The 27,475-nt window shown below is 45.2% G+C and overlaps 1 protein-coding gene across 1 annotated transcript in view; it reads left to right on the forward strand.

Annotated features, from left to right (window-relative positions):
* Positions 1-27,475, forward strand: part of DOCK1 (dedicator of cytokinesis 1) — a 523,077-nt gene that overhangs the window by 432,482 nt on the left and 63,120 nt on the right. Inside the window, exons 37-40 of the mRNA XM_075351602.1 lie at positions 5,191-5,310; positions 16,778-16,867; positions 19,351-19,455; positions 26,750-26,891. Coding sequence (XP_075207717.1) covers positions 5,191-5,310; positions 16,778-16,867; positions 19,351-19,455; positions 26,750-26,891 — 457 coding nt within the window. The remainder of the gene's footprint in view (positions 1-5,190; positions 5,311-16,777; positions 16,868-19,350; positions 19,456-26,749; positions 26,892-27,475) is intronic.

The raw sequence follows: 27,475 nt of genomic DNA on the forward strand, positions 1-27,475 counted from the left end.
CTGGGGGCAGAGGGAAGGGTTAGAGGCAGAGAGAGGAGCTGGGGGCAGAGAGAGGAGCTGGGGGCAGAGGGAAGCGTTAGAGGCAGAGAGGGGAAAGCTGTAGGCAGAGGGAAGGGTTAGAGGCAGAGGGAAGGGTTAGAGGCAGAGGGGGGAGCTGGAGGCAGAGGGAAGGGTTAGAGGCAGAGAGAGGAGCTGGAGGCAGAGGGAAAGTTATCAGAGCTCTGCCCCTTCTATCTACATAGAATCTCATCAGCACCAACTGCTATTTCCTTTCTCGGTTATGGAAAAGTCTTCACTTAATACAGATTTGACCTCAGAATTGAGAATGTTGGAAATGACCAATTCTGGAAGAGAAGGAAACCGATTCCTCTGATAAGATATATTACAAAGTTGCTTATTTTCATGTACACTATTGGTTTATGAAATAAAAATGAAAACCACAGTTACGCTTTAGCTGCTGCACTTTCCGATTTGCAGAGCCGTCACCGCTGTTCCCATAAAGAACATTTTGTTTGATGCTTCAGAATCTGAGATCACTCATAAAGTTCTGCTACTTAGTTATAAAATGTCTTGTGAGACGTAACATTTTTATGAATATTTCTGCGAGTGTTTTTCCCGGACTAGTTGGCTATAAATTGCACAGGCAAGGTCCGTTTCCACCACAGTTTCTTGGAAAATAATCAGATGAGATTTATTCGCGTTCGTCAATAAGATCATTCACCGGGAACATCGTTTTATTTAGCTGTAGCCACCGTAATTCATCTCTGTGATTAGTAACGAGAGCGTTTAGTTGTGGAACAGGCCTAATGGCCAGATAGGAATCACTGCACTCACACGGGGCGAAGACTCCTCCACATGAGCAATATAGAAAAGCCGAGCTTACTGTGTGGAAGAAATGCATTTACTAAAGTGTTAAATGTGGTATAATAGTAAATTATACAAATGTTAAATATGCTTCTGCTATTAAAGATCACTGATTTCCAGTTTCTGGTTTGGGTGCTGCAGAAGGAGGCTGACTGGCTGGCTCTTTTAATAGTAAAGCCAACCCCCTTCTTTCTTTCTACATAGACCGAGAGGGGGGCTGGCTTAGGCTACTTTCACACATCTGGCTGTAGCAGTGCGGCACAATCCGGCGCTTTGCTGAAAAACCGAAACCGTTTTTTTTGCCGCCGGTTTCGTTTTTTCCAGCATTGACTTGTATTGGCGCCGCATTGGCTTGCGTTCCGTCCGTTTTTTGCCGTATGCAGCAGATTTAGCCAATGCGACGGCCGGATGGAACGGTCCCTGGCACGTTTTTTGATCCGGCAAAAAAAAAAAAAAACGCATCGCGCCGCATCCTGCCGCTGCGGCGCATTTTTCAATGCATGCCTATGGACGTGCGATGCGGCAAAAAACGCATCCGGCCGCCACATGCGGTTTCTTCCACTGCACATGATCAGTAGCGTGCCGCAACCGGAGAAAAACGGACGGGCCGCATGTAAACACTTATGCAAAGGATGCGGTGTTTTTGCCGCATCCGTTGCATAGGTTTCACAGCCAGATTGAGCCGCACTGCTCAAACCGGATGTGTGAAAGCAGCCTTAGCTGTTGAAATGAGTAGACATCCAGCCCCCTTTATACCCATTTCTGGTTGTGTGCTAAAACAATGAAATAATGTACTGTATCCAGCAGAGTTCCAGAAGAGCGTCTTCTGAAAACCGGATCGTAGGGGAATAGTAATAATATAATAGCTGAAATCTTAAAAATTGGTACAAATTTTTCAATGTGCACATGTTGATATTTTTGATTTCACAAATTTCTGCACTATTTCTGCATCTTTTTTTCTGCTTTGTTTTGTCGTGTTTTTGCTTTTTTTTTATGCATTTTGGTGCTTTTTTGCCATGTTTTTGATGCATTTTTTTTAATACATTCTAGATAGGTTTTTTGCCTCATGTTTTATACTTTTTTTTTTGCCGTGTTTTTGATGCATTTTAGATGCTGTTTTGCCTCATTTTTGATGCTTTTTGCCGCATTTTTGATGCTTTTGCCACATTTTTTATGCTTTTTTTTCCCTATGTTTTTGCTGCGTTTTTGCATCAGCTGTCGGGGGAGATAAGGATCCAAAATATCGAATTTTGGACTGGCGATCCCTGCTTTGTCTTTTAGATAAGATGCTGCTAGAGATGTCTGTATACAAGTGTTTAAAAGACACCATGTACACGGACCCTCATAGAGAACACAGGAGCGCTCACAGGGGGTGCCCGGGGATTCGGGAAAAAGTTCAGCCAGTAGCTATCTATTGTGTATTGGGGGCTTTAAGGGCTCGGACGTTGCTTATTGTGTAGCCACCTCTGCTAGGCGATACTGCACAAAAAATCCGAATGAAGCTAATTATTTTCCTGCACATGTGGCTTTACCCTTGTGTAGTCACAGCTTCTGATCTCATATTGTTGTGCAACTAGGCAGATTTAAGGTAAATTTTAAGCCAAAAAATCTGCTGCAAATACTGGTGTTTGCAGAAAAAACGCAGCATAAAATACATGCTTTTTTCCATTCATTAACTTGTTTGAAAGAGCTGAAAGAATTGACATGCTGCAGATTTTAAGGGTTATTCCCATCTCCACAATCCTATCCCATTATGTAGTAGGTGTAGTAATCATAATTTTAGCAAATACTTCCAATTAGAAACGTGTAGTATAGTTCTCATGATATAGCGATGTCTCTTACCTCATGTGCAGGGCATTGCAGCTTAAAGGGAACCAATCACCAGGATTTTCCTATATAACCTAAAGCCAGTGCTATACTGGCACTATCAGGCTGATTCTATACATACCTGTAGTGGGTCACCTCAGATGTTTAGGTTTTGAAATCCAAGAAAGTAAAGTTTATAAAATCATCAGCTTCTTGAGTGACAGCAGCTGAGGATTAGATAATATCTGGGAGGTATGCATAGTTATCCCCTCCCCATGTTAGAATTAGTATTATACAATCGATTTAATTTTTGACTAGCAGGACCTGTGCTGATGTCATACCCATGTGACAAGAAGGGACGGAGCCTCAGCCAACAAAGCTGATACCAGGAAGCAACATTTTCTGTTGGCTAAGGCCCAGCCCCTTCTGGTCACATGGGTATGACCTCACACAGGTCCTGCAAGTCAAAAATTAAATCTATTGTATAATACTTATGCTAATTCTAACAGGGGGAGGAGATAACTATGAATTCCCCCCCCCCCAGATATTATCTGATCCTCAGCTGCTGTCACTCAAGAAGCTGTCGACTTTATCAACTTTACTTTCCTCGATTTCAACACCTAAACATCTGAGCTGACCACTACAGGTATGTATAGAATCAGCCTGATAGTGCCAGTAAAGCACTGGCTTTAGGGTATATACGAAAATCCTGGTGATTGGTGCCCTTTAAGTATCCATAGTTTTGACCATATATAGTGACAGTTAGTTTGTTTGTGGTCATAACCATGGATACCTAAGGCCATGCAATGCCCTGCACATGAGGTAAGAGACATGGCTATATCAGGAGAACTATACTACAATTCTAAATGCAGGTATTTGCTAATATTATTATTATTATTACACCTACTACATATTGCGATGGGATCTTGGAGATGGGAATGCCCCTTTTAAGTCTGCTGCAAATTTGCAAGCAAAAAATAAGCAACGTGAGCATGAGACTTCAGGAATCTCATTCACTTTGCTGGTACTAGGAAATCCTTCAGATTCTGTTAGAAATCTGCTCAGAAAAAATGTAACAAAACCACAGCGTGTGCACAGACCCTTAAAGAGGGATATTCCCATATCAAAGATCCTAGCCCAATATGTAGTAAGTGTAATAATATTAGCAAATACCTAAAATTAGAAATGTTGTACAGTTCTCCTGATTAGCTATGTCTCTTACTTCATGTGCAGGGCATTGCAGCTTAGGTATCCATGGTTACGTCCACTCCAATGGTGACAGGTGCTCTTGGTTATAACCATGGATACCTAAGCTGCAATGCCTTGCACATGAGATAAGTGGCATACCTAATCAGGAGAACTATACTATATTTCCAATTGGAGGTATTTCCTAACATTATTATTATGCCTACTACATATTAGCATAGGATCTTTGAGAAGGGAATACCTCATGTGCAGGGCATTGCAGCTTAGGTATCCATGGTTACGCGTCTTCTCATATAGTGACAATTACTTGTGGTTGTAACCATGGATACCTAAGCTGCAATGCCCTGCACATGAGGTAAGTGACATAACTAATCAGGAGAACTATTCTACATTTCTAATTGGGGGTATTTCCTAACATTATTATTATTGTTGTTATTATTAATATGCCAACTAAATATTGGGATAGGATCTATGAGAGGGGAATACCTCATGTGCAGGGCATGGCAGCTTAGGTACCATGGTTATGCGTCTTCTCATATAGTGACAGTTGCTTGTAACCATGGATACCTAAGCTGCAATGCCCTGCACATGAGGTAAGTGACATAGCTAAACAGGAGAACTATACTACATTTCTAATTGGAGGTATTTGATATTATTATTACTATTATTATTATGCCAACCAAATATTGGGATAGGATCTTTGAGAGGGGAATACCTCATGTGCAGGGCATTGCACCTTAGGTGTCCATGGATAGGTCCACTCCTGACATTTAGTTGCTCATGGTCGTAACCATGGATACTTAAGCTGCAATGCCCTGCACATGAGGTAAGTGACATGGCTAATCAGAAGAACTATACTGCATTTCTAATTGCAGATATTTCCTAATATTTTTATTACACCTATGATATATTGGGATAGGATCTTTGAGAGGGGAATACCTCATGTGCAGGGCATTGCACCTTAGGTATCCATGGTTAGGTTCACTCCTATAGTGACATTTAGTTGCTCATGGTCATAACCATGGATACTTAAGCTGCAATGCCCTGCACATGAGGTAAGTGACATGGCTAATCAGAAGAACTATACTGCATTTCTAATTGCAGATATTTCCTAATATTATTATTAAACCTATGATATATTGGGATAGGATCTTTGAGATGGGAATAACCCTTTAATGACTGTGAAGATCACAATAAGTTTGTACATTTTTCAATTAAATTTGTAAACTCGGACCAGAATAAAAACCAATATTGTCATGACGTCCTCTGGACTTTCCTCATCTAATCTATTCTTTTCCCCGTCCCTCCTACCAGTGGTCGGAGGAGGCTTGTGCGGCACATCTGACTCAACGGGACGGTTACCAGGCAACTACGCAAGGACAATTAAAAGAACAGCTGTACCAGGAGATTATCCATTACTTCGACAAAGGAAAGGTAATAACAGCCCGCGCTTCCGACAACATTCCGGCACCTCCATCTATTTCCTCCCTGTTTTTGTAATCTGTCCTCAAAAAAAAAAAAAAAAAAAACACGTTGATGAAATTTTACGACTTCTTTACTGCCTGCATAAAATATAACAAATTCCCCAAACCAATAAAACAAGCGACTTAACATTGTTTTCATCTGATGGAAGGTAAACGGTGACATAATTTCTCATTTGAAACAGCATCCAGACGCTTGTAAAGGTAAAACCGTAGCCATCGGGAAGTTATTGACTGTGGGAACAACCGCGGTGCCGCGTCCCTGCTTAATAATGGCCACGTAGCCGGGAGGGTTACAAATGCGACTTGTTATCCATCACTCGCAATTGAATAGTAAGATATATACACTTCAAAACCAATGGAATATTTCAAGAGGACCTGTCACTTGGTGTAAACGCCGCTGTTCTCCTGAATCCGGCGCTGTTTTTCTTTTGTTCCTGCGCCTCTCCGTTCAGGAGATAGGGCCCCTTCTTCCCTGTATATAATTATAGTCTTGTTAGCCATATGGGTGTGGTCTTCCGCTTGTCATGGAGTATCTTCTGGATGATCACACCCACTTGGCTAAAAAGACAAGATTTAGTTACAGGCCATATCTCAGGAACGGAGAGGCGTAGGAACAAAAGAAAAACAACGTCGGATTCAGGAGAACAACAGCATTTACACCAAGTACAAATATTGGCGCATTTATGTCAGGTGACAGCAGGGAACTCTTTTAAGGTTATAACTAGTGATGAGCGGGCACTACCATGCTCAGGTGCTCTGTACTCGTAACTAGTGATGAGCGGACACTACCATGCCCAGGTGCTCAGTACTCGTAACTAGTGATGAGCGGGCACTACCATGCTCGGGTGTTCAGTACTGGTAACTAGTGATGAGCGAGCACTACCATGCTCGTGTGCTCAGTACTCGTAACTAGTGATGAGCGGGCACTACCATGCTCAGGTGCTCAGTACTCGTAACTAGTGATGAGTGGGCACTACCATGCTCAGGTGCTCAGTACTCGTAACTCGTTATGAGCGAGCACTACCATGCTCAGGTGCTCAGTACTCGTAACTAGTGATGAGTGGGCACTACCATGCTCAGGTGATCAGTACTTGTAACTAGTGATGAGCGGGCACTACCATACTCAGGTGCTCAGTACTCATAACTAGTGATGAGCGGGCACTACCATGCTCAGGTGCTCAGTAATCATAACTAGTGATGAGCGAGCACTACCATGCTCAGTATTCGTAATGACTAGTTGGATGCTCGCATGGGTGTGACTTGAGTACCTGAGTATAATGGAAGTCAATGGGGAATTCAAGCATTTTTCCGGAAAAATGCTTCAGTTCTCCATTGATTTCCATTATACTCGGTACTTGAGTTACACCCATGTGAGCGTTCAACTAGTCATTACGAATACTGAGCATGATAGTGCTCGCTCATCACTAGTTACGAGTACTGAGCACCCGAGCATAGTAGTGCCCGCTCATCACTAGTTACGAGTACTGAGCACCTGAGTATGGTAGTGCCCGCTCATCACTAGTTACGAGTACTGAGCACCTGAGCATGGTAGTGCCCGCTCATCACTAGTTACGAGTACTGAGCACCTGAGCATGGTAGTGCCCGCTCATCACTAGTTACGAGTACTGAGCACCCGAGCATGGTAGTGCTCACTCATCACTAATTACGAGTACTGAGCACCTGAGTATGGTAGTGCCCGCTCATCACTAGTTACGAGTACTGAGCACCTGAGTATGGTAGTGCCCGCTCATCACTAGTTACGAGTACTGAGCACCCGAGCATGGTAGTGCCCGCTCATCACTAGTTACGAGTACTGAGCACCCGAGCATGGTAGTGCCCGCTCATCACTAGTTACGAGTACTGAGCACCCGAGCATGGTAGTGCCCGCTCATCACTAGTTATGAGTACTGAGCACCCGAGCATGGTAGTGCTCACTCGTCACTCGTTATAACCTTAAAAGAGTTCCCGGCAGACACCGGACATTGAGGTTTTTTAAGTATTGAGTAAGTCCTGCGGTCAGGCCAAATATGGATTTGCAGCTTGGGACGTGCCATAGAAATCTCTTATGTCCTCACCTCCTCCGTGGCTCCTGCCCTATATGCAGCGCTTGGTATAGCTGCATGTCACAGAGCTGGAAATAAAGTCCTAATCCTCTGTAGTGCGGGTTTTGCTTTCATACCCTTGTGTTTAGTTCATTGCAGCGGCCTAACCTTTCCTGCCGGATGCGCTTTATATTCATTTATTTTATTGTCTTTTGCAGCAGGAAAGTAATTTTAATAAAGCTCTTTAATCCAAGGACTTTGTCGAACATTATTAAGCTCCTGTGCAGTAGCAGTGGACCAGAAATATTTGCCAGTAAAAAAAAAAAAAGTTCTGCGCTAGTACTTTTAACCCTTGAATGCACAGAGAGGACATAGATATGTTTTATGTTTAGGTCGACTACATTGGATAGATATGAAGAGTAGGTATTTAGATTGATCCTGCACTTTACAGGGATATTTCAGTGTCATTGTTATAGATATAAAATTATATTATTATCTAAATGGAATATTATAAGACTAATGCTATTTACTTTGTGATGGGGAAAAAAAGCTTGCATTCTGCAATCCTCAATCCCTAATTCATTTTCAGCCCCCTTAATATCCAATTCATAATTCCCAGTAATAAATGCTGCGAGCAACATAATCCACACAGAAAAGGATACGGAAGGTGCAGCGTCCTCCGATCTCCGGGGGAGAGAGATGGAAGGTGCAGCGTCCTCCGATCTCCGGGGGAGAGAGATGGAAGGTGCAGCGTCCTCCGATCTCCAGGGGAAAGATACGGAAGGTGCAGCGTCCTCCGATCTCCGGGGGAGAGAGATGGAAGGTGCAGCGTCCTCCGATCTCCAGGGGAAAGATACGGAAAATGCAGCGTCCTCCGATCTCCAAGGGAAAGATACGGAAGGTACAGCGTCCTCCGATCTCCAGGGGAAAGATACGGAAGGTGCAGCGTCCTCCGATCTCCAGGGGAAAGATACGGAAGGTGCAGCGTCCTCCGATCTCCAGGGGAAAGATACGGAAGGTGCAGCGTCCTCCGATCTCCAAGGGAAAGACACGGAAGGTGCAGCGTCCTCTGATCTCCGGGGGAAAGATTCGGAAGGTGCAGCGTCCTCCGATCTCCAGGGGAAAGATACGGAAGGTGCAGCGTCCTCCGATCTCCGGGGGAGAGAGATGGAAGGTGCAGCGTCCTCCGATCTCCGGGGGAGAGAGATGGAAGGTGCAGCGTCCTCCGATCTCCAGGGGAAAGATACGGAAGGTGCAGCGTCCTCCGATCTCCGGGGGAGAGAGATGGAAGGTGCAGCGTCCTCCGATCTCCAGGGGAAAGATACGGAAAATGCAGCGTCCTCCGATCTCCAAGGGAAAGATACGGAAGGTACAGCGTCCTCCGATCTCCAGGGGAAAGATACGGAAGGTGCAGCGTCCTCCGATCTCCAGGGGAAAGATACGGAAGGTGCAGCGTCCTCCGATCTCCAGGGGAAAGATACGGAAGGTGCAGCGTCCTCCGATCTCCAAGGGAAAGACACGGAAGGTGCAGCGTCCTCTGATCTCCGGGGGAAAGATTCGGAAGGTGCAGCGTCCTCCGATCTCCAGGGGAAAGATACGGAAGGTGCAGCGTCCTCCGATCTCCAGGGGAAAGATACGGAAGGTGCAGCGTCCTCCGATCTCCAAGGGAAAGACACGGAAGGTGCAGCGTCCTCTGATCTCCGGGGGAAAGATTCGGAAGGTGCAGCGTCCTCCGATCTCCAGGGGAAAGATACGGAAGGTGCAGCGTCCTCTGATCTCCGGGGGAAAGATTCGGAAGGTGCAGCGTCCTCTGATCTCCGGGGGAAAGATTCGGAAGGTGCAGCGTCCTCCGATCTCTCAGGGAAAGATTCGGAAGGTACACCGTCTTCCGATCTCCGGGGGAAAGATTCGGAAGGTGCAGCGTCCTCCGATCTCCGGGGGAAAGATACGGAAGGTGCAGCGTCCTCCGATCTCCAGGGGGAAAGATACGGAAGGTGCAGCGTCCTCCAATCTCTGGGGGAAAGATTCGTAAGGTGCAGCATCCTCCGATCTCCGGGGGAAAGATACGGAAGGTGCAGCATCCTCTGATCTCCGGGGGAGAGGCCATACCTAAAGAGGATGGAGCAGAAAGTAACCTATTGTGTAACATCTGTTTTTTTTTTTGTGTGTGTTAAATGTGTTATTTAAAACATTTTGGTGATATTTTTTCAATTCCTCATATTACTATGGTATTTATCTTTAGAAAAACAAACAAAAAAAACTCCTTAATTCTGGCAGTTTGCACTCTGGAAACTAAACCTAATAAATAGGTGATGCTTGGGAAAAAAAAATCATTATTTTACAGTTATCTCATTATCATCTTAGATAGGATTACAATGATAGGGGATGTTACAGCTTACCTTACATCCTCCTCCTGGACTGATAACACCTCTATACACAGTAAATAACACAGTATCCACCATTCACAATGTGATGTCACAGCTAACCACCTCCTCCTGTACAATGAGAGATTACACCTCTATGTACAGTAGATAACACAGGATCCACCATTCACTTTAGGAGATGTCACAGCTCACCTCTACTTGTACAATGACTGATAAGACCTCTGTATACAGTAGATAGCATAGGATCCACCAATCACAATAGATGATATCACAGCTCTCCTTCTCCTGTACAATGAGAAATAACACCTCTATATAAAATAGATAACACAGGATCTATAATTCACAATGTTATGTCACAGCTCACCTCTATCCCCTCCTGTATGATGACAGATAACACCTCTATATACAGTAGATAACCGAATCCACCATTCACAATAGATGATGGTACAGCTCACCTCCTCCTCCTGTATAGTGACTGATTACACTTCTATATACAGTAGATAACGGTATACACCATTCACAATAGATGATGTCACAGCTCACCTCCTCCTGTACAATGACTGATAACACCTCTATATACAGTAAATAACACAGGATTCACCATTGACCATAGGTGATGTCACAGCTCACCTCCTCCCTCTCCCGTATAATTACAGATAACACCCATATATACACCGGATGTCAGCTTAGCTCCTCTCCCTCCCTGCACAGTTCTTCTGCACAGATCACAGAGCATATGGCTAAAATGCTCTGGTGTAGAAATGAATGAATGGCTCCTGTTTATTGCTGTAAAGCACACAGGCAAATGCTGTTAACAGCAGCTCAGGCAATAAGGACGTTCCTATAATCATTTGCAGGACAGCGCAGAAAACAAAAACACAATCGTAATATTAAAACACATTAGAAATAAAGTTTATAAATGAATACTGGATCTTAATTGTCATTACACAGGAGATACTTTCCCTTTAAAACAATAATGTTAATACCATTTCTCTGTGAAGTCCCATTCCTTGTAGCGCTCTGCCTATACAGAATATACAGGAAGGGGGGGAGGGGGGGTGTCTCCCCTATAGCAGTCATTAGGAAAGATTTTTAAAATTTAAGAAAAATAATAATTTCTGCAGATTTACAACTAATTAAAGGGAATCTGTCAGCAGGTTTTTGCTATGTAATCTGAGAACAGAATAATGTAGGGGCTGAGAACCTGATTCTAGCGATGTGTCACTTACCAAGCAGTTTTTTTGCATTATTAACAAAATCAGTATTTTATCAGCAGGACATTATCACTGTAGGAATAAGTGTCTCGTGCCTTCTAGTCCTCCTTCTCTGTGTAACCACATCCCCACCATGGATTAGTGGCTTTCTACCTATGCACAATGTACACAGAAAGCTGCCAATCAGTGGTGTGGGCGGGGTTATATACAATCAGGGGTGTGGGCGGGGTTATACACAATCAGGGGTGTGGGCGGAGTTATACACAATCAGGGGTGTGGGCGGGGTTATACACAATCAGGGGTGTGGGCGGAGTTATACACAATCAGGGGTGTGGGCGGGGTTATACACAATCAGGGGTGTGGGTGGGGTTATACACCATCAGGGGTGTGGGCGGGGTTATACACCATCAGGAGTGTGGACGCAGAGTTATATACCATCAGGGGTGTGGGCACGGAGTTATGCACAATCAGTGGTGTGGGCGAGGTTAGACACCATCGGGGGTGTGGGCGAGGTTAGACACCATCGGGGGTGTGGGCGAGGTTAGACACCATCGGGGGTGTGGGCGGGGTTAGACACCATCGGGGGTGTGGGCGGGGTTAGACACCATCGGGGGTGTGGGCGGGGTTAGACACCATCGGGGGTGTGGGCGGGGTTAGACACCATCGGGGGTGTGGGCGGGGTTATACACAATCGGGGGTGTGGGCGGAATTATACACAATCGGGGGTGTTTGTGGGGTAATGCACATTTGGGGGTGTGGGCGGGGTTATACACAATCGGGGGTGTTTGTGGGGTAATGCACAATTGGGGGTGTGGGCAGGGTTATACACAATCAGTGGTTATACACAGCTCAGCATTCCGAGCTCTACTAGATCTGCAGCAGAGAAAACTTTGTATCAAAATGACAGCAAGCAGCCCAGTAAGAGACATATTACTGGAATCGGGGTCTCTGCCCCTACAATATGCTGCTCTCAGATTACATAGCACAAATCTGCTGACAGATTCCCTTTAAGGAAGCGAAAAATAACAATTCTGTAAGGCAAGATGGCAGTCAGGACAGAGTGAGTCTTCTAAACGAAGTGGTTCTGCTCAGGAGGAGAAAGAGAAAGGTAAAAAATAGCGCCTTGTGCTGCATAATAGTTCCTTCAGATGCGAGGCCGTTTTCCTCTTCTCCGGCTCCATCTGGGTCCCCTTGTGCGGAGGCGGTTGGGAGTAGACCGTTGTGTGCTTCCCATCTGCTGCCCGCGGGGCATCTTCTTATTACAGTACAGATCTATAGTAAAAGCAATGAAGTACAGAATGCTACAATAAACCATGAGTTTCACGTGCTTGGGATCATCATTCTGCATAATCAACAGTTTCTCCAGGACCGCTGATTTTATATTAATTTTAGGAGGTACCCGGGTATATATCACACTGCGCCCCCGGCTGCAGCAAACGTGCGCTTGTGCTCTGCAAAGTTACCAGTCACCCGGGCACTCCAAACGTTTGGGATTAGAGCCTGAAAACAGAATAGAAAGACAATATTATGCAAATATGGAACTATTGTGGCCTGGATTCTGCGCCATCCGGAGTGTAGACTTTCCGCTGGCACACTGTACATTATCTGCACCTCACAGCCCTCCTCCTGCTGCTGCTGCTGACGACACCGTCCTGTAGAGATATTATAGAGAAAACCACAGTTACTTTGCCCCTATTTTTCCTTTTTTTTTTTTTCCCTACAATTTTTTCACAATTTTTTTCCTTCACTGCAGCTGCTGGGGTATGCAGAAGCTGAGGGGTGTTTATAGTGAGGTTCTGCAGTGGCTGGGGTACATGTTATGAGGTTCTGCAGCAGCTGTGGGAGTGTATTATGAGGCTCTGCAGCAGCTGTGGGGGTGTATTATGAGGTTCTGCAGCAGCTGAGGTGTTTAATATGAGGTTCTGCAGTGGCTGAGGTGAGTATTATGAGGTTTTGCAGCAGTTGATGGGTGTGTATTATGAGGTTCTGGAGAAACCTAGGTGAGTACTAGGAGGTTCTGCAGTGGCCGAAGGGTGTGTTATGAGGTTCGCATCAGCTATGGGGTGTATTATGAGGTTCTGCAGCAGCTGAGGTGTCTATATTATGAGGTATGCAGCTTCTGAGGTGTGTATTGGGAGGTTCTGCAGCAGCCAAGGGGTGTGTATTATGAGGTTCTGCAGCGGCTGAGTGGTGTGTATTATGAGGTTCCGCAGCGGCTGAGGGGTGTGTATTATGAGGTTCCGCAGCAGCTGAGGGGTGTGTATTATGAGGTTCTGCAGCAGCTGAGGTGTCTATATTATGAGGTATGCAGCTTCTGAGGTGTGTATTGGGAGGTTCTGCAGCAGCCAAGGGGTGTGTATTATGAGGTTCCGCAGCGGCTGAGGGGTGTGTATTATGAGGTTCCGCAGCGGCTGAGGGGTGTGTATTATGAGGTTCCGCAGCGGCTGAGGGGTGTATATTATGAGGTTCCGCAGCAGCTGAGGGCTGTGTATTATGAGGTTCTGCAGCAGCTGAGGGGTGTGTATTATGAGTTTCCGCAGCGGCTGAGGGGTGTGTATTATGAGGTTCCGCAGCGGCTGAGGGGTGTGTATTATGAGGTTCCGCAGCGGCTGAGGGGTGTGTATTATGAGGTTCCGCAGCGGCTATGGGGTGTGTATTATGAGGTATGCAGCGGCTGAGGGGTGTGTATTATGAGGTTCTGCAGCGGCTGAGGGGTGTGTATTATGAGTTTCCGCAGCGGCTGAGGGGTGTGTATTATGAGTTTCCGCAGCGGCTGAGGGGTGTGTATTATGAGGTTCTGCAGCAGCTGAGGGGTGTGTATTATGAGTTTCCGCAGCGGCTGAGGGGTGTGTATTATGAGGTTCTGCAGCGGCTGAGGGGTGTGTATTATGAGGTTCTGGAGAAGCCTAGGTGAGTACTAGGAGGCTCTTCAGCGGCTGAGGGGTGTAATATGATGTTTGCAGCGATTAAGGGATGTATTATAAGGTTCTGCAGCGGCTGAAGTGTATATTACGAGGTTTTTCTGCAGATGCATGTATAATACAGCTGCTGAAGAACCTCTTTCCTAAGTGGGAGCACTGCTAATCAATCACTGCTTGGGTGTGAAGTCGCTTCCCCCAGAATTGATGTGATAGTCGCCCTCTGCAGGCGGAGAGAAGCAGCACGTGTAGCGCCGCTCATCTTTGTAGAATGTTATGTTGATATATATATTATTTACAAACCTATAACAGACCGTTTCCCATTGCCGTGTATTATACGGTTATTACAGTCCGGCCCCTGTAATACTCATCAGTTGTATTGCAGAGGACGGCCGAGCAGATACTTAGCCGTGGAGGCCATTCATCAGAGGGACAGTTCTCCTATTATTGGGATCGTCCATGACGGAGGGACTGATCGTTATGTAATAGAGATGGAGATCACATTCAGATGTGCCTTGTACCGCCAGGACTCGCCATCTATCACGCTTCCCCCCTGTGCCCGCTTGCTCATGCTCTTGCTTGTACTGTTTACTTTCCACCCAGTCGTCTCTCCCAACATGCGATACGGCCGTTACATGTCTTAATCTGATCGCATTCGCCGCCACCGTCCGCGTCCTGTCTAGTGTGGAAATTACGGCAATCCTTAGGGTGTTTGATCACACTCAGGCGGACGGCGTGCCGCCGAGCATTACCGCGGATGATTGATTGATGGCAGCAATCCCCACAGGCAATAAAGGAGAATATCCCAGACTCCGCCGAGCGGCCGGGGCGCGCCGGTGACATGACATTTTGACTGTTCTCATTACATAACATTTACCTAAAATGTACGGCGCTCCACACACATTCCAGCCTCAGTGAAATCTTATGTAATCCCTCGTGGCCTTCTGTCTGTGACAGCTCAAACCGGCCCGCTCTGTGTGTATCCCTGCATTTTATTTAAGGAATTCTCATGAAAAAAAAAAATTACACTAAAAACCTTTTATTTTTATATCTGTGCTTTTTTCTTTTCATGCCATTTTTTTTCCATGACACTTTTTATTTTCAATAGTCAAATGGACAACAATAGACTGGCACTGACTCCTACAGTAGAGTTTGGGCACGCTCTAATCTGGGCAAAGATCATTGTGCAGAGGGGGGAGGAGGTGAGCTGTGACATCCCTTATTGTGAATGGTGGATCATGTGTTGTCTACTGTATATAAAGGTGTTATCAGTCATACAGGAGGAGGTGAGCTGTGACATCACCTATTGTGAATGGGGATCATGTGTTGTCTACTGTATATAAAGGTGTTATCAGTCATACAGGAGGAGGTAATCTGTGACATCACCTATTGTGAATGGTGAATCCTGTGTTACTCTATATAATAATCTTTATTTCTATAGCGCCAACATATTCCGTAGCGCTTTATATATATATATAGGTGTTATGAGTCATTGTACAGCAGGAGGATGCGAGCTGTGACATCACCTATTGGGAATGGTGAATCATGTGTTTTCTACTGTATATAGAGATTTTATCCAGTTATTGTACAAGAGGAGGAGGAGGCGAGCTGTGATATCACCTATTGTGAATGGTAGATCTTGCGTTACTGTATATAGAGGTGCTATCAGTCATTGTACAGGAGGAGGTGAGCTGTGACATCACCTGGGATCTGTGTTACTGTATACAGAAGTGTGATCAGTCCTTGTACAAGGGCAAGAGGTGTGCTATGACATCACCTTTTGTGAATGCTGGATCTTGTCTTACTGTATAGAGGTGTTATCAGTCATTGTACAGGAAAAGGAGGAGGTGAGCTGTGACATTGCCTGTTGTGAATGATGGATCCAGTGTTATCTACTGTATATAGAGGTGTTATCATTCATTGTGCAGGAGGATGTGAGCTGACACATCACCTATACTGAATGGTAGATCTTGTGTTCCTGTATATAGAGGTATTATAAGTCATTGTACAGGATGAGGAGAAGGTGAGCTGTGATATCACGTATTGTGAATGGTGCATCCTGTGTTACTGTATATAGATGTGTTCCCTTTTATTGTAATCCTAATGATAATGAGACTGCTGAGAAGTTGTCTGTACAGAACATGATGTGTGAGTCTACAATAGTATTAGGCCTAATGATCAATGTAAAAAATATTAGATTTCTGCCTTTTTTAAATAATCACTGATCTCAGGGAGATCAGCCAGAGAAAACACTGCCGGCAGCCAGCGAGGGCGCTCAACACAGTGAAATCCTAGGTGCACTGCCCCTTGGGAAGTATGCAAATCATAAAAGTCCATGGAGCCTCTGTTAGGAGTCTTGACACGAAAAATAGCCAGTATCCCTCCAGGAAGGACCTAGCTTGGACCTGGCTATTATAGCAAGAAGCCAGCCTGGTGCCCTGCCGGAGCGGCCTAGTCCCTCTCAAGCCATAGTTTGCGTCCATCCTCCGATCCGTGCTGCAGCGTGCGTCTACTGACAGGTCCCCTTTTACTCCTTCTAAGGACCTGATATATATTGTATATTGTGTTCTACATTATTTTGGGCTCTCACCGTGCCTGCGGGACATGTAAGTACATAAGAAATGGCATAAAAATGCCCCTGATGTTTAATGCTCGCTGTACGGTAATGTTCGCTTCCATCACTGTTTGCCTAGAAGGAATTGACTTTTTTTCCCCCCTCTATGGAGCTGATAGAATGGGAGTTTTAGTGCATTTCTACAAAACTGTAAGAGATGGCGGCTAATGACACCACCTAGTGCCTCCTTATAATGTAACAGGAATGATCGATTGTCTTCATATGTCTATATCATCTCTACACAGATGTGGGAGGAGGCCATCGCCCTGGGCAAAGAACTGGCAGAGCAATATGAAAATGAAATGTTTGACTATGAGCATTTGAGTGAATTACTCGTAAGTCTTTTGTTTTTGTTTTCCATTTAGATTTTATTTATTTTTTTAAGTTTTTATAAATGCAGCTAGTCATAGTGCGTTGTTTCATGTCTAGTGACTGGTGATCACCCTTCTGCTTCACTGGTATTGTAGGTTATTTGGATCCGACAACACACAACTTTATAGGGTTTAGAACCCCAACATCACATTATGGCTTCCTGCAACTTCCACAGAGCACAGGTTACTATATACAAATTACACATTACAGGGATTTTATAAGCTGCCATGAGTGTGTACATGAGGAGTAACACTTTCTGGCCATTATAAGACTTGTATACCACATTTCCACCTATGTCTTATTTGCAGTTATTTCTGAGCTAGTGGGTGGATACTAGGTACTATGATGTCTCCCATAGACAGCCAAGACAGACATTATGGATTACTGCTCCGCTGTCTCTATTTAACAGAAGTTATGACGTGCATCCAACATTGCCATCTATCTCTTATATTTAGTTCTCTCTGAGCTAGTGGGTGAAAACTAGCTGCTATGATGTCTCTTAGCTAGTGGGTGAATACTCGCTGTTATGATGTCTCCCATACACAGAGATGAAGGATTCCTGCTCTCCTATCTTTATTTTGCAGAAGTTAAAACTTGTATACAACATTTCCACCTATCTCTTATTTTCAGTTCTCTCTGAGCTAATGGGTGGATATTGGCTGCTGGGATGTCTCCCAGACACAGCACACACAGACATTAAGGATTACTGCTCTGCTGTCTCTATTTAACCCTAGAATGCATCCCTGGGGCCTCGCAGGCCTGCTAGGTTACTTGTTTTCTATTGTAGATTTCTATGGTTGCGCGTTCTAGGGTTAACAGAAGTTAAGATTTGCATACAACATTTCCACTTATCTCTTTTCAGTTCTCTCTGAGCTAGTGGGTGGATATGGGCTGCTATGATGTCTCACAAAACAGCACACAGAGATGAAAGATTTCTGATCTCCTGTCTATTTAGCAGATGTTAAGACTTGTATACAACATATTCCACCTATCTCTTATTTATAGGCTGCTATGATGTCTCCCATACACAGCACACACAGAGATGAAAGATTCCTGCTCTCCTGTCTCTATATAGCAGAAGTCAAGACTTGTATACATTTCCACCTATCTCTTAAGGCCCTGTTACACGCAACGACGTATCTAACGATATATCGCCGGGGTCACGGATTCCGTGACGCGCATCCGGCATAGTTAGTGACGTCGTTGCGTGTGACACGCACGAACGACTGTTAACGATGGAAAATACTCACCAAATCGTCCATCGTTGACACGTCGTTCATTTTCATAAAATCGTTGATTGTTGAGGATGCAGGTTGTTCGTCATTCCCGAGGCAGCACACATCGCTACGTGTGACACCTCGGGAACGACTATCTACAGCTTACCTGCGGCCGCCGGCAATCAGGAAGGAAGGAGGTGGGCGGGATGTTTCATCCGCTTATCTCCGCCCCTCCGCTTCTATTGGGCGGCCGCTTTGTGACGCCGAACTAACCGCCCCCTTAGAAAGGAGGCGGTTCGCCAGCCAGAGCGACGTCGCTAGGCAGGTAAGTATGTGTGACGGCTTCTAACGATTTTATGCGCCACGGGCAGCGATTTGCCCGTGACGCACAAACGACAGGGGCGGGTGCTTTCACCAGTGATATGACTATCGATATCGCTGCGTCTAACACCGCCTTTATTTTTAGTTCTCTCTGAGCTAGTGGGTGGCTACTGGTTGCTATGATGTCTCCCGTACACAGCACACACAGACATTAGGGATTCCTGCTCTCCTGTCTTTATTTAGTAGAAGACTTGTATACCACATTTCCACTTATCTCTTATGTTTGGTTGTCTCTGAGCTTGTGGGTGGATACTAGCTGCCATGATGTCTCCCATACACTGCGCACACAGACATTAGGAATTACTGCTCTGCTGCCTCTATACAGCAGAAATTCATAATCCGCAATATGGAGGACATTATACAGTAGTACTGAGCAGTGTAGCAGTGAATGCAGCACTGAGGCGAGATCACAAGCATGGAAAGCAGCTTTCCTCCATCCACTCTCCTTCGACTTCATACACAGGCAGTGGTAATGTGATCTCTCGGTGTGCAGTACGTTCTCTAGCCCTATCATCCTGATGCATAGTGTTACCTTATCTTAGCAGCAAACGTATAACTCTGTATATAGAAAACAAAGATCCAACCGGACTAAAGATCTATACAAATTAGTGGATAAATAATCCGGTGCCTGGCGTCTGAGTCCGGGCAGAAGGAAAGCTGATCCTACAGTGAAATAGGATTATAATGTCTGACGGCTGCAGTTTAGTGGGTATTGCTGGCACCCGAAATGGCTAATAACCCGGACGGCTCTCCTAATCAGAGCAGGATACTCCTGGCCGCCTCCGTAGACCTTTGCTCGGATACCTCTACTTTCTCCTCTCTTCTAATACCATTTCTTTCTATTGCAGAAGAAACAAGCACAGTTTTTCGAAAGCATCGTGAAAGTTATCCGGCCAAAGCCTGACTACTTTGCCGTGGGATATTACGGACAAGGATTCCCCACGTTCCTCAGGGTACATGTAAAATTAATGTGGAATCTGTTAATACTGCATGGACTGTCAAGTGGCAGGGAAAGGACCTGCAATCACTGTATTAACCTGTGTGTTACTTGTTTTCTGCGCTGCGTGTGCTGTATGTGACGGCAGAAGACGTAAGTACCTGCTATCGTCCGCATCCTTGTGCCAACGTAACAGTAGAAAAGTAAAGAACCTGTCACTTGTCCATTAAAGGGGTCGTCTCCTGCCAGAATCGTTATAAATGGAGTCTCTGACAGCTGATTTTGGCAGAGAAGCTTCCTTTTAGAGAACTTTGTACAGGGAACGTGTAGTGTTAGGGCTGTTTAAGACGGCCATGATCATCGGTCTGATCTCGGATTATCGTGCACGGAGTGTCCACGCGTCTCCCGGCTCGAGGTTGCCGGCTTCGTACATTTTTATGAGACTTTGGAGACGCACAACCAGTCTGGGCATTGTGATCCGAGATCCGACCGATCGATGATCACAGACCGCCTTTCTTGCGGATATTCAGCTGGGGTATCCATGCAATGCATGGATACCCTTGACTCCTTTTGAGACACCTTTTGTTAATGGGGCATGTACTTAAAGGCCGATCTCCACCTTTCGGGGGAAAAAATATTAATAAATGCATAGATTTGAGGTTAAAAAATTACTTTCCATTTTGCACCATTTTGCTTTTCCAGGCTCTTTGTTTCTGTTATCATAAGGCTACTTTCACACATCCGGTTTTTGCTCTGCGGCACAATACGGCGCTCTGCAGAAAAACCGCAACCGTTTTTTTTGCCGCCGGTTGCGTTTTTTTTTTAATAGATTTACATTAGTGCCGTATTGTGCCGCATGGACTTGCGTTCGGTCCGGTTTTCGCCGCATGCGGCAGATTTAGCCGATGCCGCGGCCGGATAGAACGTTGCCTGCAACGTTTTTTGCTCCGGCAAAAAACCCGCATCCGGCCGCTGCGGCGCATTTTTCAATGCATGCCTATGGATGCCGGATGCGGCGCGATGCGGAAAAAAACGGACCGGCCGCATGTAAAAACTTATGCAAAGGATGCGGTGTTTTTGCCGCATCCGTTGCATAGGTTTCACAACCGGATTGAGCCGCAGTGCTCAAACCGGATGTGTGAAAGTAGCCTAATTCTGCTCCAAAAAAAAGAGATAAACGTTAGCAACTGCTTTTTAGACATCAGCTGACTGATGGATTCTCCGCTCACTCATTCCACAGACAACCATAGACAGAACGACAGAGGCTGTAGCACATGAATGGTGCAGAAGTTTAAATAAAACCCAATTGCAAAAATGATTTTTGGCCCCAATTACATGCATTTAAGTAAAAAAAAACTTTTAACTTACAACTCGGCTTATGTTTGGGGGGAGGGTAAAGTTACGATTGGATCATTTGGTTCAATCTTCGGAATAAAATAAAAAATAAATGTTTATTTTTATATAGTGCTAACATATTCCGCAGCACTTTACATACATCAGGAACACTGTCCCCATTGGGGCTCACAATCTAAATTCCCTATCTGTATGTCTTTGGAGTGTGAGAGGAAACCGGAGTACCCGGTGGAAACCCACGCAAACGCGGGGAGAACATACAAACTCCTTGCAGATGGTGTCATTGGTGGGATTTGAACCCAGGACCCCTGCGCTGCAAGACTGCAGTGCTAACCACTGAGCCACCGTGCTGCCCATAAGAGGAATATCTATTTATAAGAACTCCATGGCAAAAATCAGACGCCCCTTCAAGTGCAGGTTCTTTAAATGGGTTTTCCCATCTTATAAAGTGATAGTATGTTGTATATGGTATCACTCCATAATCTTGGGGGTCCTACCTCTGGTACTGCCACCGTTTTTAAGGGTGAAAGGTCCACAGTTTGCGTTAAATGCGTATTCTCCTCCCCAAGATCCTATCCCAATACATAGTAGGTGTAGTAATAATATTAGGAAATACCTCCAATTAGAAATGTAGTATAATTCTCCTGATATAGTTATGTGTCTCACCTCATGTGCAGGGCATTGCAGCTTAGGTATCCATGGTTATGACTACAAGCAACTAACTCACTATATGAGTGGTTGTAACCATGGATTCCAAATCTGCAATGCTCTGCAGATGAGGTGGAAGACATAGCTAATCAGGAGAACTATACTACATTTCGAATTGGAGATATTTGATATTATTTTTTATTATTATTATTATTATTATGATGCCTGTTACATATTGGAATAGAATCATAGAGATGGAAATACCGCTTTAAGCAAAAAGATCTTCAGGACCCTGGACTGGTGGTTATATTGGAACCAGCGCCACTTCTGATCGGTAGGCCCTGCGCGATCTCATACTAATCAGAAGACATGCCTGCTTGTTAGAGGTGGCTCATAGGACTCCAGTCCAGGTGGTCGGTCACTAACGACATGGCCGCTGGACCAAGGTTCTGCAAATCTTTTTGCTCCACTCTAGCTGCCGTGCTTATTCACTCCATGCGGCTTTTTTTTGCACTAAGTTTGGATGCTTGTCCCCCATTGTGCAGGGAATTTTAGCAATTTTTATTCACGTTGCTCCTCTGCGGGACAGACTCAAGGAGGCTCCTTCCTGGTGGATCAACCATGTAGCCCCTTTATCCTCAAGATTTGTAGGGGTCACAGAATATGGGATATCCTAGTGATGGGTCATCACTTTATAAGATGGGGCCACCCCTGGCGCATGAATCCCTTACTCCCTTCCCATATCCGACCATTTAGTGATGTACCCCTTCTAGAGTGACCTCCCTTATGTGCGGTTTCTATAGTGCCTGTGTATGTCCACATGGTGCAATGCTGAATTTGCGGCCCCCACAATTACAGCCTGCAGAGGCGGCCTCTACAGCGGTAGGATATTGAAAATACCGCTAGTATTAATCCTCCGGCACTAAATATCCAGGTGTCTCTGCAGTTTCCAGCATAGCGGCTGTCACCGATGAGCCCAGATCTGCAGAGCATTGAAATTCATAGCGGGTTCAGTCCAACAAGCAATTTTCCAGCTTAGACACATTATGTGTGTAGTAAAAGAGTGAATAATGCAAACTGTGAACTGTGTTTTAAACATCTTTATTAATCCAGGGCTGGTTTCTCTTCACGAGCCAGCGGGTCTGCGTGTGTGCGGAAATGCATTTATTGCGTTTTCCACCGGCTGGGCAGGGGGGTCATTTTGTCACTCCTGTACATTAGCCAGGGAACGGTTATATTTCATTGCCTGTTTAATGCAATGCTTACAAAAAAAGAAAAATTGGGTTTTAAAAAAAAGAGGCTTCCTCCGGCCCCCTTTTATTTCAATTTGTCTTTGGCACCCTTGTCAATAATTTACTTTTTTTTTTTTTTAATGCTTTTACATTTGATGAATTTACCTTACATAACTTGGTCCTCATCAGAAGCGAATGCATTTTTACAGTTTGCACAGAAGCTGCGCACCGTAAATTGCACAGAAGTAGGTCAGCAAACGGAGGAATCCATTGCCTGCTGGCAGTCTTATTAAAACTATAATACCCTGTTTTGTTTCTGCCAGCCTCGCCGCTAATATCGAGCCGCAAACATTAAATAAAGGTTACGTGGGCCGGCACGGTGAGGTCCGCTGGTTTCTTGTATTAGCACACTTTGATTCCTAGATAAAAAGTAAAGTCCTTCCTGTTTTTTCGTGATGCTCGGAGACCAGTCATGCCGCAATTATCAACAAGCCTTCTACTCATTACCGGGAGGGATTTTCCCAATCGTGTGGGCCGATCCTTTCCTGTATTGATAGGAACTCCTGGTCTTATGCTGCCGATATGTTTGAAACTGGAGAATTTCTTCCGTTTCCTGAAAGCCCCCAAATCTACAAATAATGTTCACAGGTGAAAAATGGAACAGAAAGATAGAACGTCTGCATATATTTGTTGCAGCAAAATGATTAAAGGGGTTGGCCGACCATAAAGGATGGAGATCGTTGAATACATCCCTCCATTGACGATCATTAAGGATGGAGATTGTTGAATACGTCCCTCCGTTGGCCGACCGTAAAGGATGGACCTACAGTCATGGCCAAAAGTTTTGAGAATGCTACAAATATTAATTTTTACAAAGTCTACTGCTTTAAGTTTTTCTAATGGCAATTTGCATATACTCCAGAATGTCATAAAGAGTGATCAGCTTACCAGCAATTACTTGCAAAGTGAATATTGGCTAAGAAAATGAACTTCAACCCCCAAAACACATTTCAACATCATTGCATTCCTGCCTTAAAAGGAGCAGCTAACATTGTTTTAGTGATTGTTCCATTAACACAGGTGTGGCTGTTGATGAGGACAGGGATGGCGATCAATCAGTCATGATTAAGTAAGAATGACACCACTGGACACTTTAAAAGGAGGCTGGTGCTTGGTATCATTGTTTCTTTTCTGTTAACCATGGTTATCTCTAAAGAAACACGTGCAGCCATCATTGCTCTGCACAAAAATGGCCTAACAGGGAAGAGTATCGCAGCTACAAAGATTACACCTCAGTCAACAATCTATCGCATCATCAAGAACTTCAAGGAGAAAGCTTCCATTGTTGTCAAAAAGGCTCCAGGGCGCCCAAGAAGGACCAGCAAACGCCAGGACCGTATCTTAAAACTGTTTCAGCTGCGGGATCGGACTACCAGCAGTGCCGAGCTAGCTAAGCAATGGCAGCAGGCTGGTGTGAGTGCTTCTGCATGCACTGTGAGGCGGAGACTGCTTGAGCAAGGCCTGGTTTCAAGGAGGGCAGCAAAGAAGCCACTTCTCTCCAGAAAAAACATCAGGGACCGACTGATATTCTGCAAAAGGTACAGGGAGTGGACTGCTGAGGACTGGAGTAAAGTCATTTTCTCAGATGAATCCCCTTTTCGATTGTTTGGGACATCTGGAAAACAGCTTATTAGGAGAAGAAGAGGTGAGCGCTACCACCAGTCTTGTCTCATGCCAACTGTTAAAGGGAACCTGTCAGCAGAAATGTCCCCTAAAACCTAACAGATTCCCCCTCTGCAGCTCCTGGGCTGCATTCTATAAAGGTCCCTGTTATGATTGTGCCCACTTTCTGACCGAAAAAAAGTGTTTATAAAGTTGTACCTTTTTGGCTTCTGATTCTGTAAATCCGTCACGGGGGCGGGCTGCCTGATGGCCGTTATTCTGCCCCCTGGTCCTGTATGCCGCCCCCATCGCTGATTTCAATACTTCTGGACACCGCCCACTGCTCCAGCCATCCCCGCGCATGCCCAGTGCCCATCTCTCGGGGATGAGCACTGTGCCCAGCGTCACCGCTGGTGACGTGCACGCAGGGTTAAGATTATGGGCGGTGCTGTGATGTTTATTCCTAAGCAACCGCCCATAATCGCGGGACCGCGCTTTCCCCCTCGGCCTGCTTCTTTCTGCGCAAGCGCGCTGCTGCTGACCTCACTTCGCCTCCTTCCCATCTTGCCCCGAGGCAGGAAATAGATGGGAAGAGCGCGGAGCAGTGACTACACCGAAAGCACGGTCCCGTGATTATGGGCGGTTGCTTAGGAATAAACATCACAGCACCGCCCATAATCTTAACCCTGCGTGCACGTGACGCTGGGCACAGTGCTCATCCCCGAGAGATGGGCACTGGGCATGCGCGGGGATGGCTGGAGCAGTGGGCGGCGTCCAGAAGTATTGAAATCAGCGATGGGGGCGGCATACAGGACCAGGGGGCAGAATAACGGCCATCAGGCTGCCCGCCCCCGTGACGGATTTACAGAATCAGAAGCCAAAAAGGTACAACTTTATAAACACTTTTTTTCGGTCAGAAAGTGGGCACAATCATAACAGGGACCTTTATAGAATGCAGCCCAGGAGCTGCAGAGGGGGAATCTGTTAGGTTTTAGGGGACATTTCTGCTGACAGGTTCCCTTTAAGCATCCTGAAACCATTCATGTGTGGGGTTGCTTCTCAGCCAAGGGAATCGCACCACTCACAGTCTTGCCTAAAAACACAGCCATGAATAAAGAATGGTACCAGAATGTCCTCCAAGAGCAACTTCTCCCAACTGTCCAAGAGCAGTTTGGCGCCCAACAATGCCTTTTCCAGCATGATGGAGCACCTTGCCATAAAGCAAAGGTGATCACTAAATGGCTCATGGAACAAAACATAGAGATTTTGGGTCCATGGCCTGGAAACTCCCCAGATCTTAATCCCATTGAGAACTTGTGGGCAATCATCAAGAGACAGGTGGACAAACAAAAACCAACAAATTCTGGCAAAATGCAAGCATTGCTTATGCAAGAATGGACAGCTATCAGTCAGGATTTGCTCCAGAAGTTGACTGAGAGCATGCCAGGGAGAATTGCAGAGGTCCTGAAGAAGAGGGGTCAACACTGCAAATATTGACTTGCTGCATTAACGCATTCTAACTGTCAATATAACCTTTTGGTACTCATAATATGATTGCAATTATATTTCTGTATGTGATGTAAACATCAGACAAACACAATTAAAAACCAGAGGGCAACAGATCATGTGAAAATATAATTTTGGTGTCATTCTCAAAACTTTTGGCCATGACTGTAGTTGAATACATCCCCTCCGTTGGCCGACCATAAAGTATGGAAATAGTTGCATACATCCCTCCGTTATCCGATCATAAAGGATGGAAATAGTTGCATAGATCCCTCCGTTGGATAACCATAAAGTATGGAAATAGTTATACATCCCTCCATTGGCTGACCATAAAGGATGGAGATAGTTGCATACATCCTTCTGTTGGCCAACCATAAAGGATGGAGATAGTTGAATACATTGAATACATCCCTCCATTGGCCGACCATAAAAAATTTAGATAATTGAATATATCCTTCCGTTGGTTGATTATAAAGGATGGAGAGAGTTAGTTGCATACATCCCTCCATCAGCTGACCATAAAGGATGGAGATAGTTGCATACATCCTTCTGTTGGCCAACCATAAAGGATGGAGATAGTTGAATACATTGAATACATCCCTCCGTTGGCCGACCATAAAAAATTTAGATAATTGAATATATCCTTCCGTTGGTTGATTATAAAGGATGGAGAGAGTTAGTTGCATACATCCCTCCATCAGCTGACCATAAAGGATGGAGATAGTTGCATACATCCCTCCGTTAGTGCTAGGAGTGGTTATGGCCATCACTCTATCCATGCAGAGCCTCATTCTCTGGATCACTGGGGGTCTCCATTATCTCCCGTGCTGCTGTTATCCTTTAACTTTTTTAGTAGCAGTGTTTGCAACTTGTTTTATTAATGGGTTCCTTTTGTTTGTTTGTTTCTAGAATAAAGTATTTATTTACAGAGGTAAGGAGTATGAGCGACGTGAAGACTTTGAGGCTCGACTGTTGACTCAGTTTCCTAATGCAGAGAAGATGAAGACAACATCCCCACCGGGCGATGACATCAGGAGTTCAACCGGGCAATGTATCCTTACAGGATCCAATAGGATAGATTTAGTGTGTGTATATGTATGTGTGGTGCGTATATAATACATTTTGTATGTATAGATATAGTATACACACACATGCATTTATAATGCACACTAATTGTAGATTATGCACTCATGCAATTTGGAGAAAAGTATTGGGGATGCACTCCAATTAATGATTGAATTAAAGTTTTTCAGTCCATCCTGTGCCCATGGTGTATACTTTCTAGCCCCGTTGACCCCAGTGTATATCATCAACCCATTCCCCCCTCCCCCCAATCTTTCCTGCCGCCCAGCATGCCGTCAGCCTCTACTAACGGCTGATCTTACTGACACCAGCATGCCCAGAGCATAAGGTCCATACAGACATGGCGGGAGCAGTTTGGTGAGAAGAACATGACCGGCCGCACAGAGCCTGGACCTTCTTCCCCATGCAGTATTTTCGGATGAACTAGACTGGAGATTGTGAGCCTGGCCTTTCCTCAACCTCAGTATCTGACCTCACAAATGCTCTTAAGGGGCAAAAATTCTTACAAACCCCTCCAAAATCTTGTAGAAAGTCTTTCCAGAAGAACAGAGG

This window comes from Anomaloglossus baeobatrachus, chromosome 5, assembly GCF_048569485.1.
Source record: "Anomaloglossus baeobatrachus isolate aAnoBae1 chromosome 5, aAnoBae1.hap1, whole genome shotgun sequence".
In the NCBI taxonomy this organism is placed as follows: Eukaryota; Metazoa; Chordata; class Amphibia; order Anura; family Aromobatidae; genus Anomaloglossus; species Anomaloglossus baeobatrachus.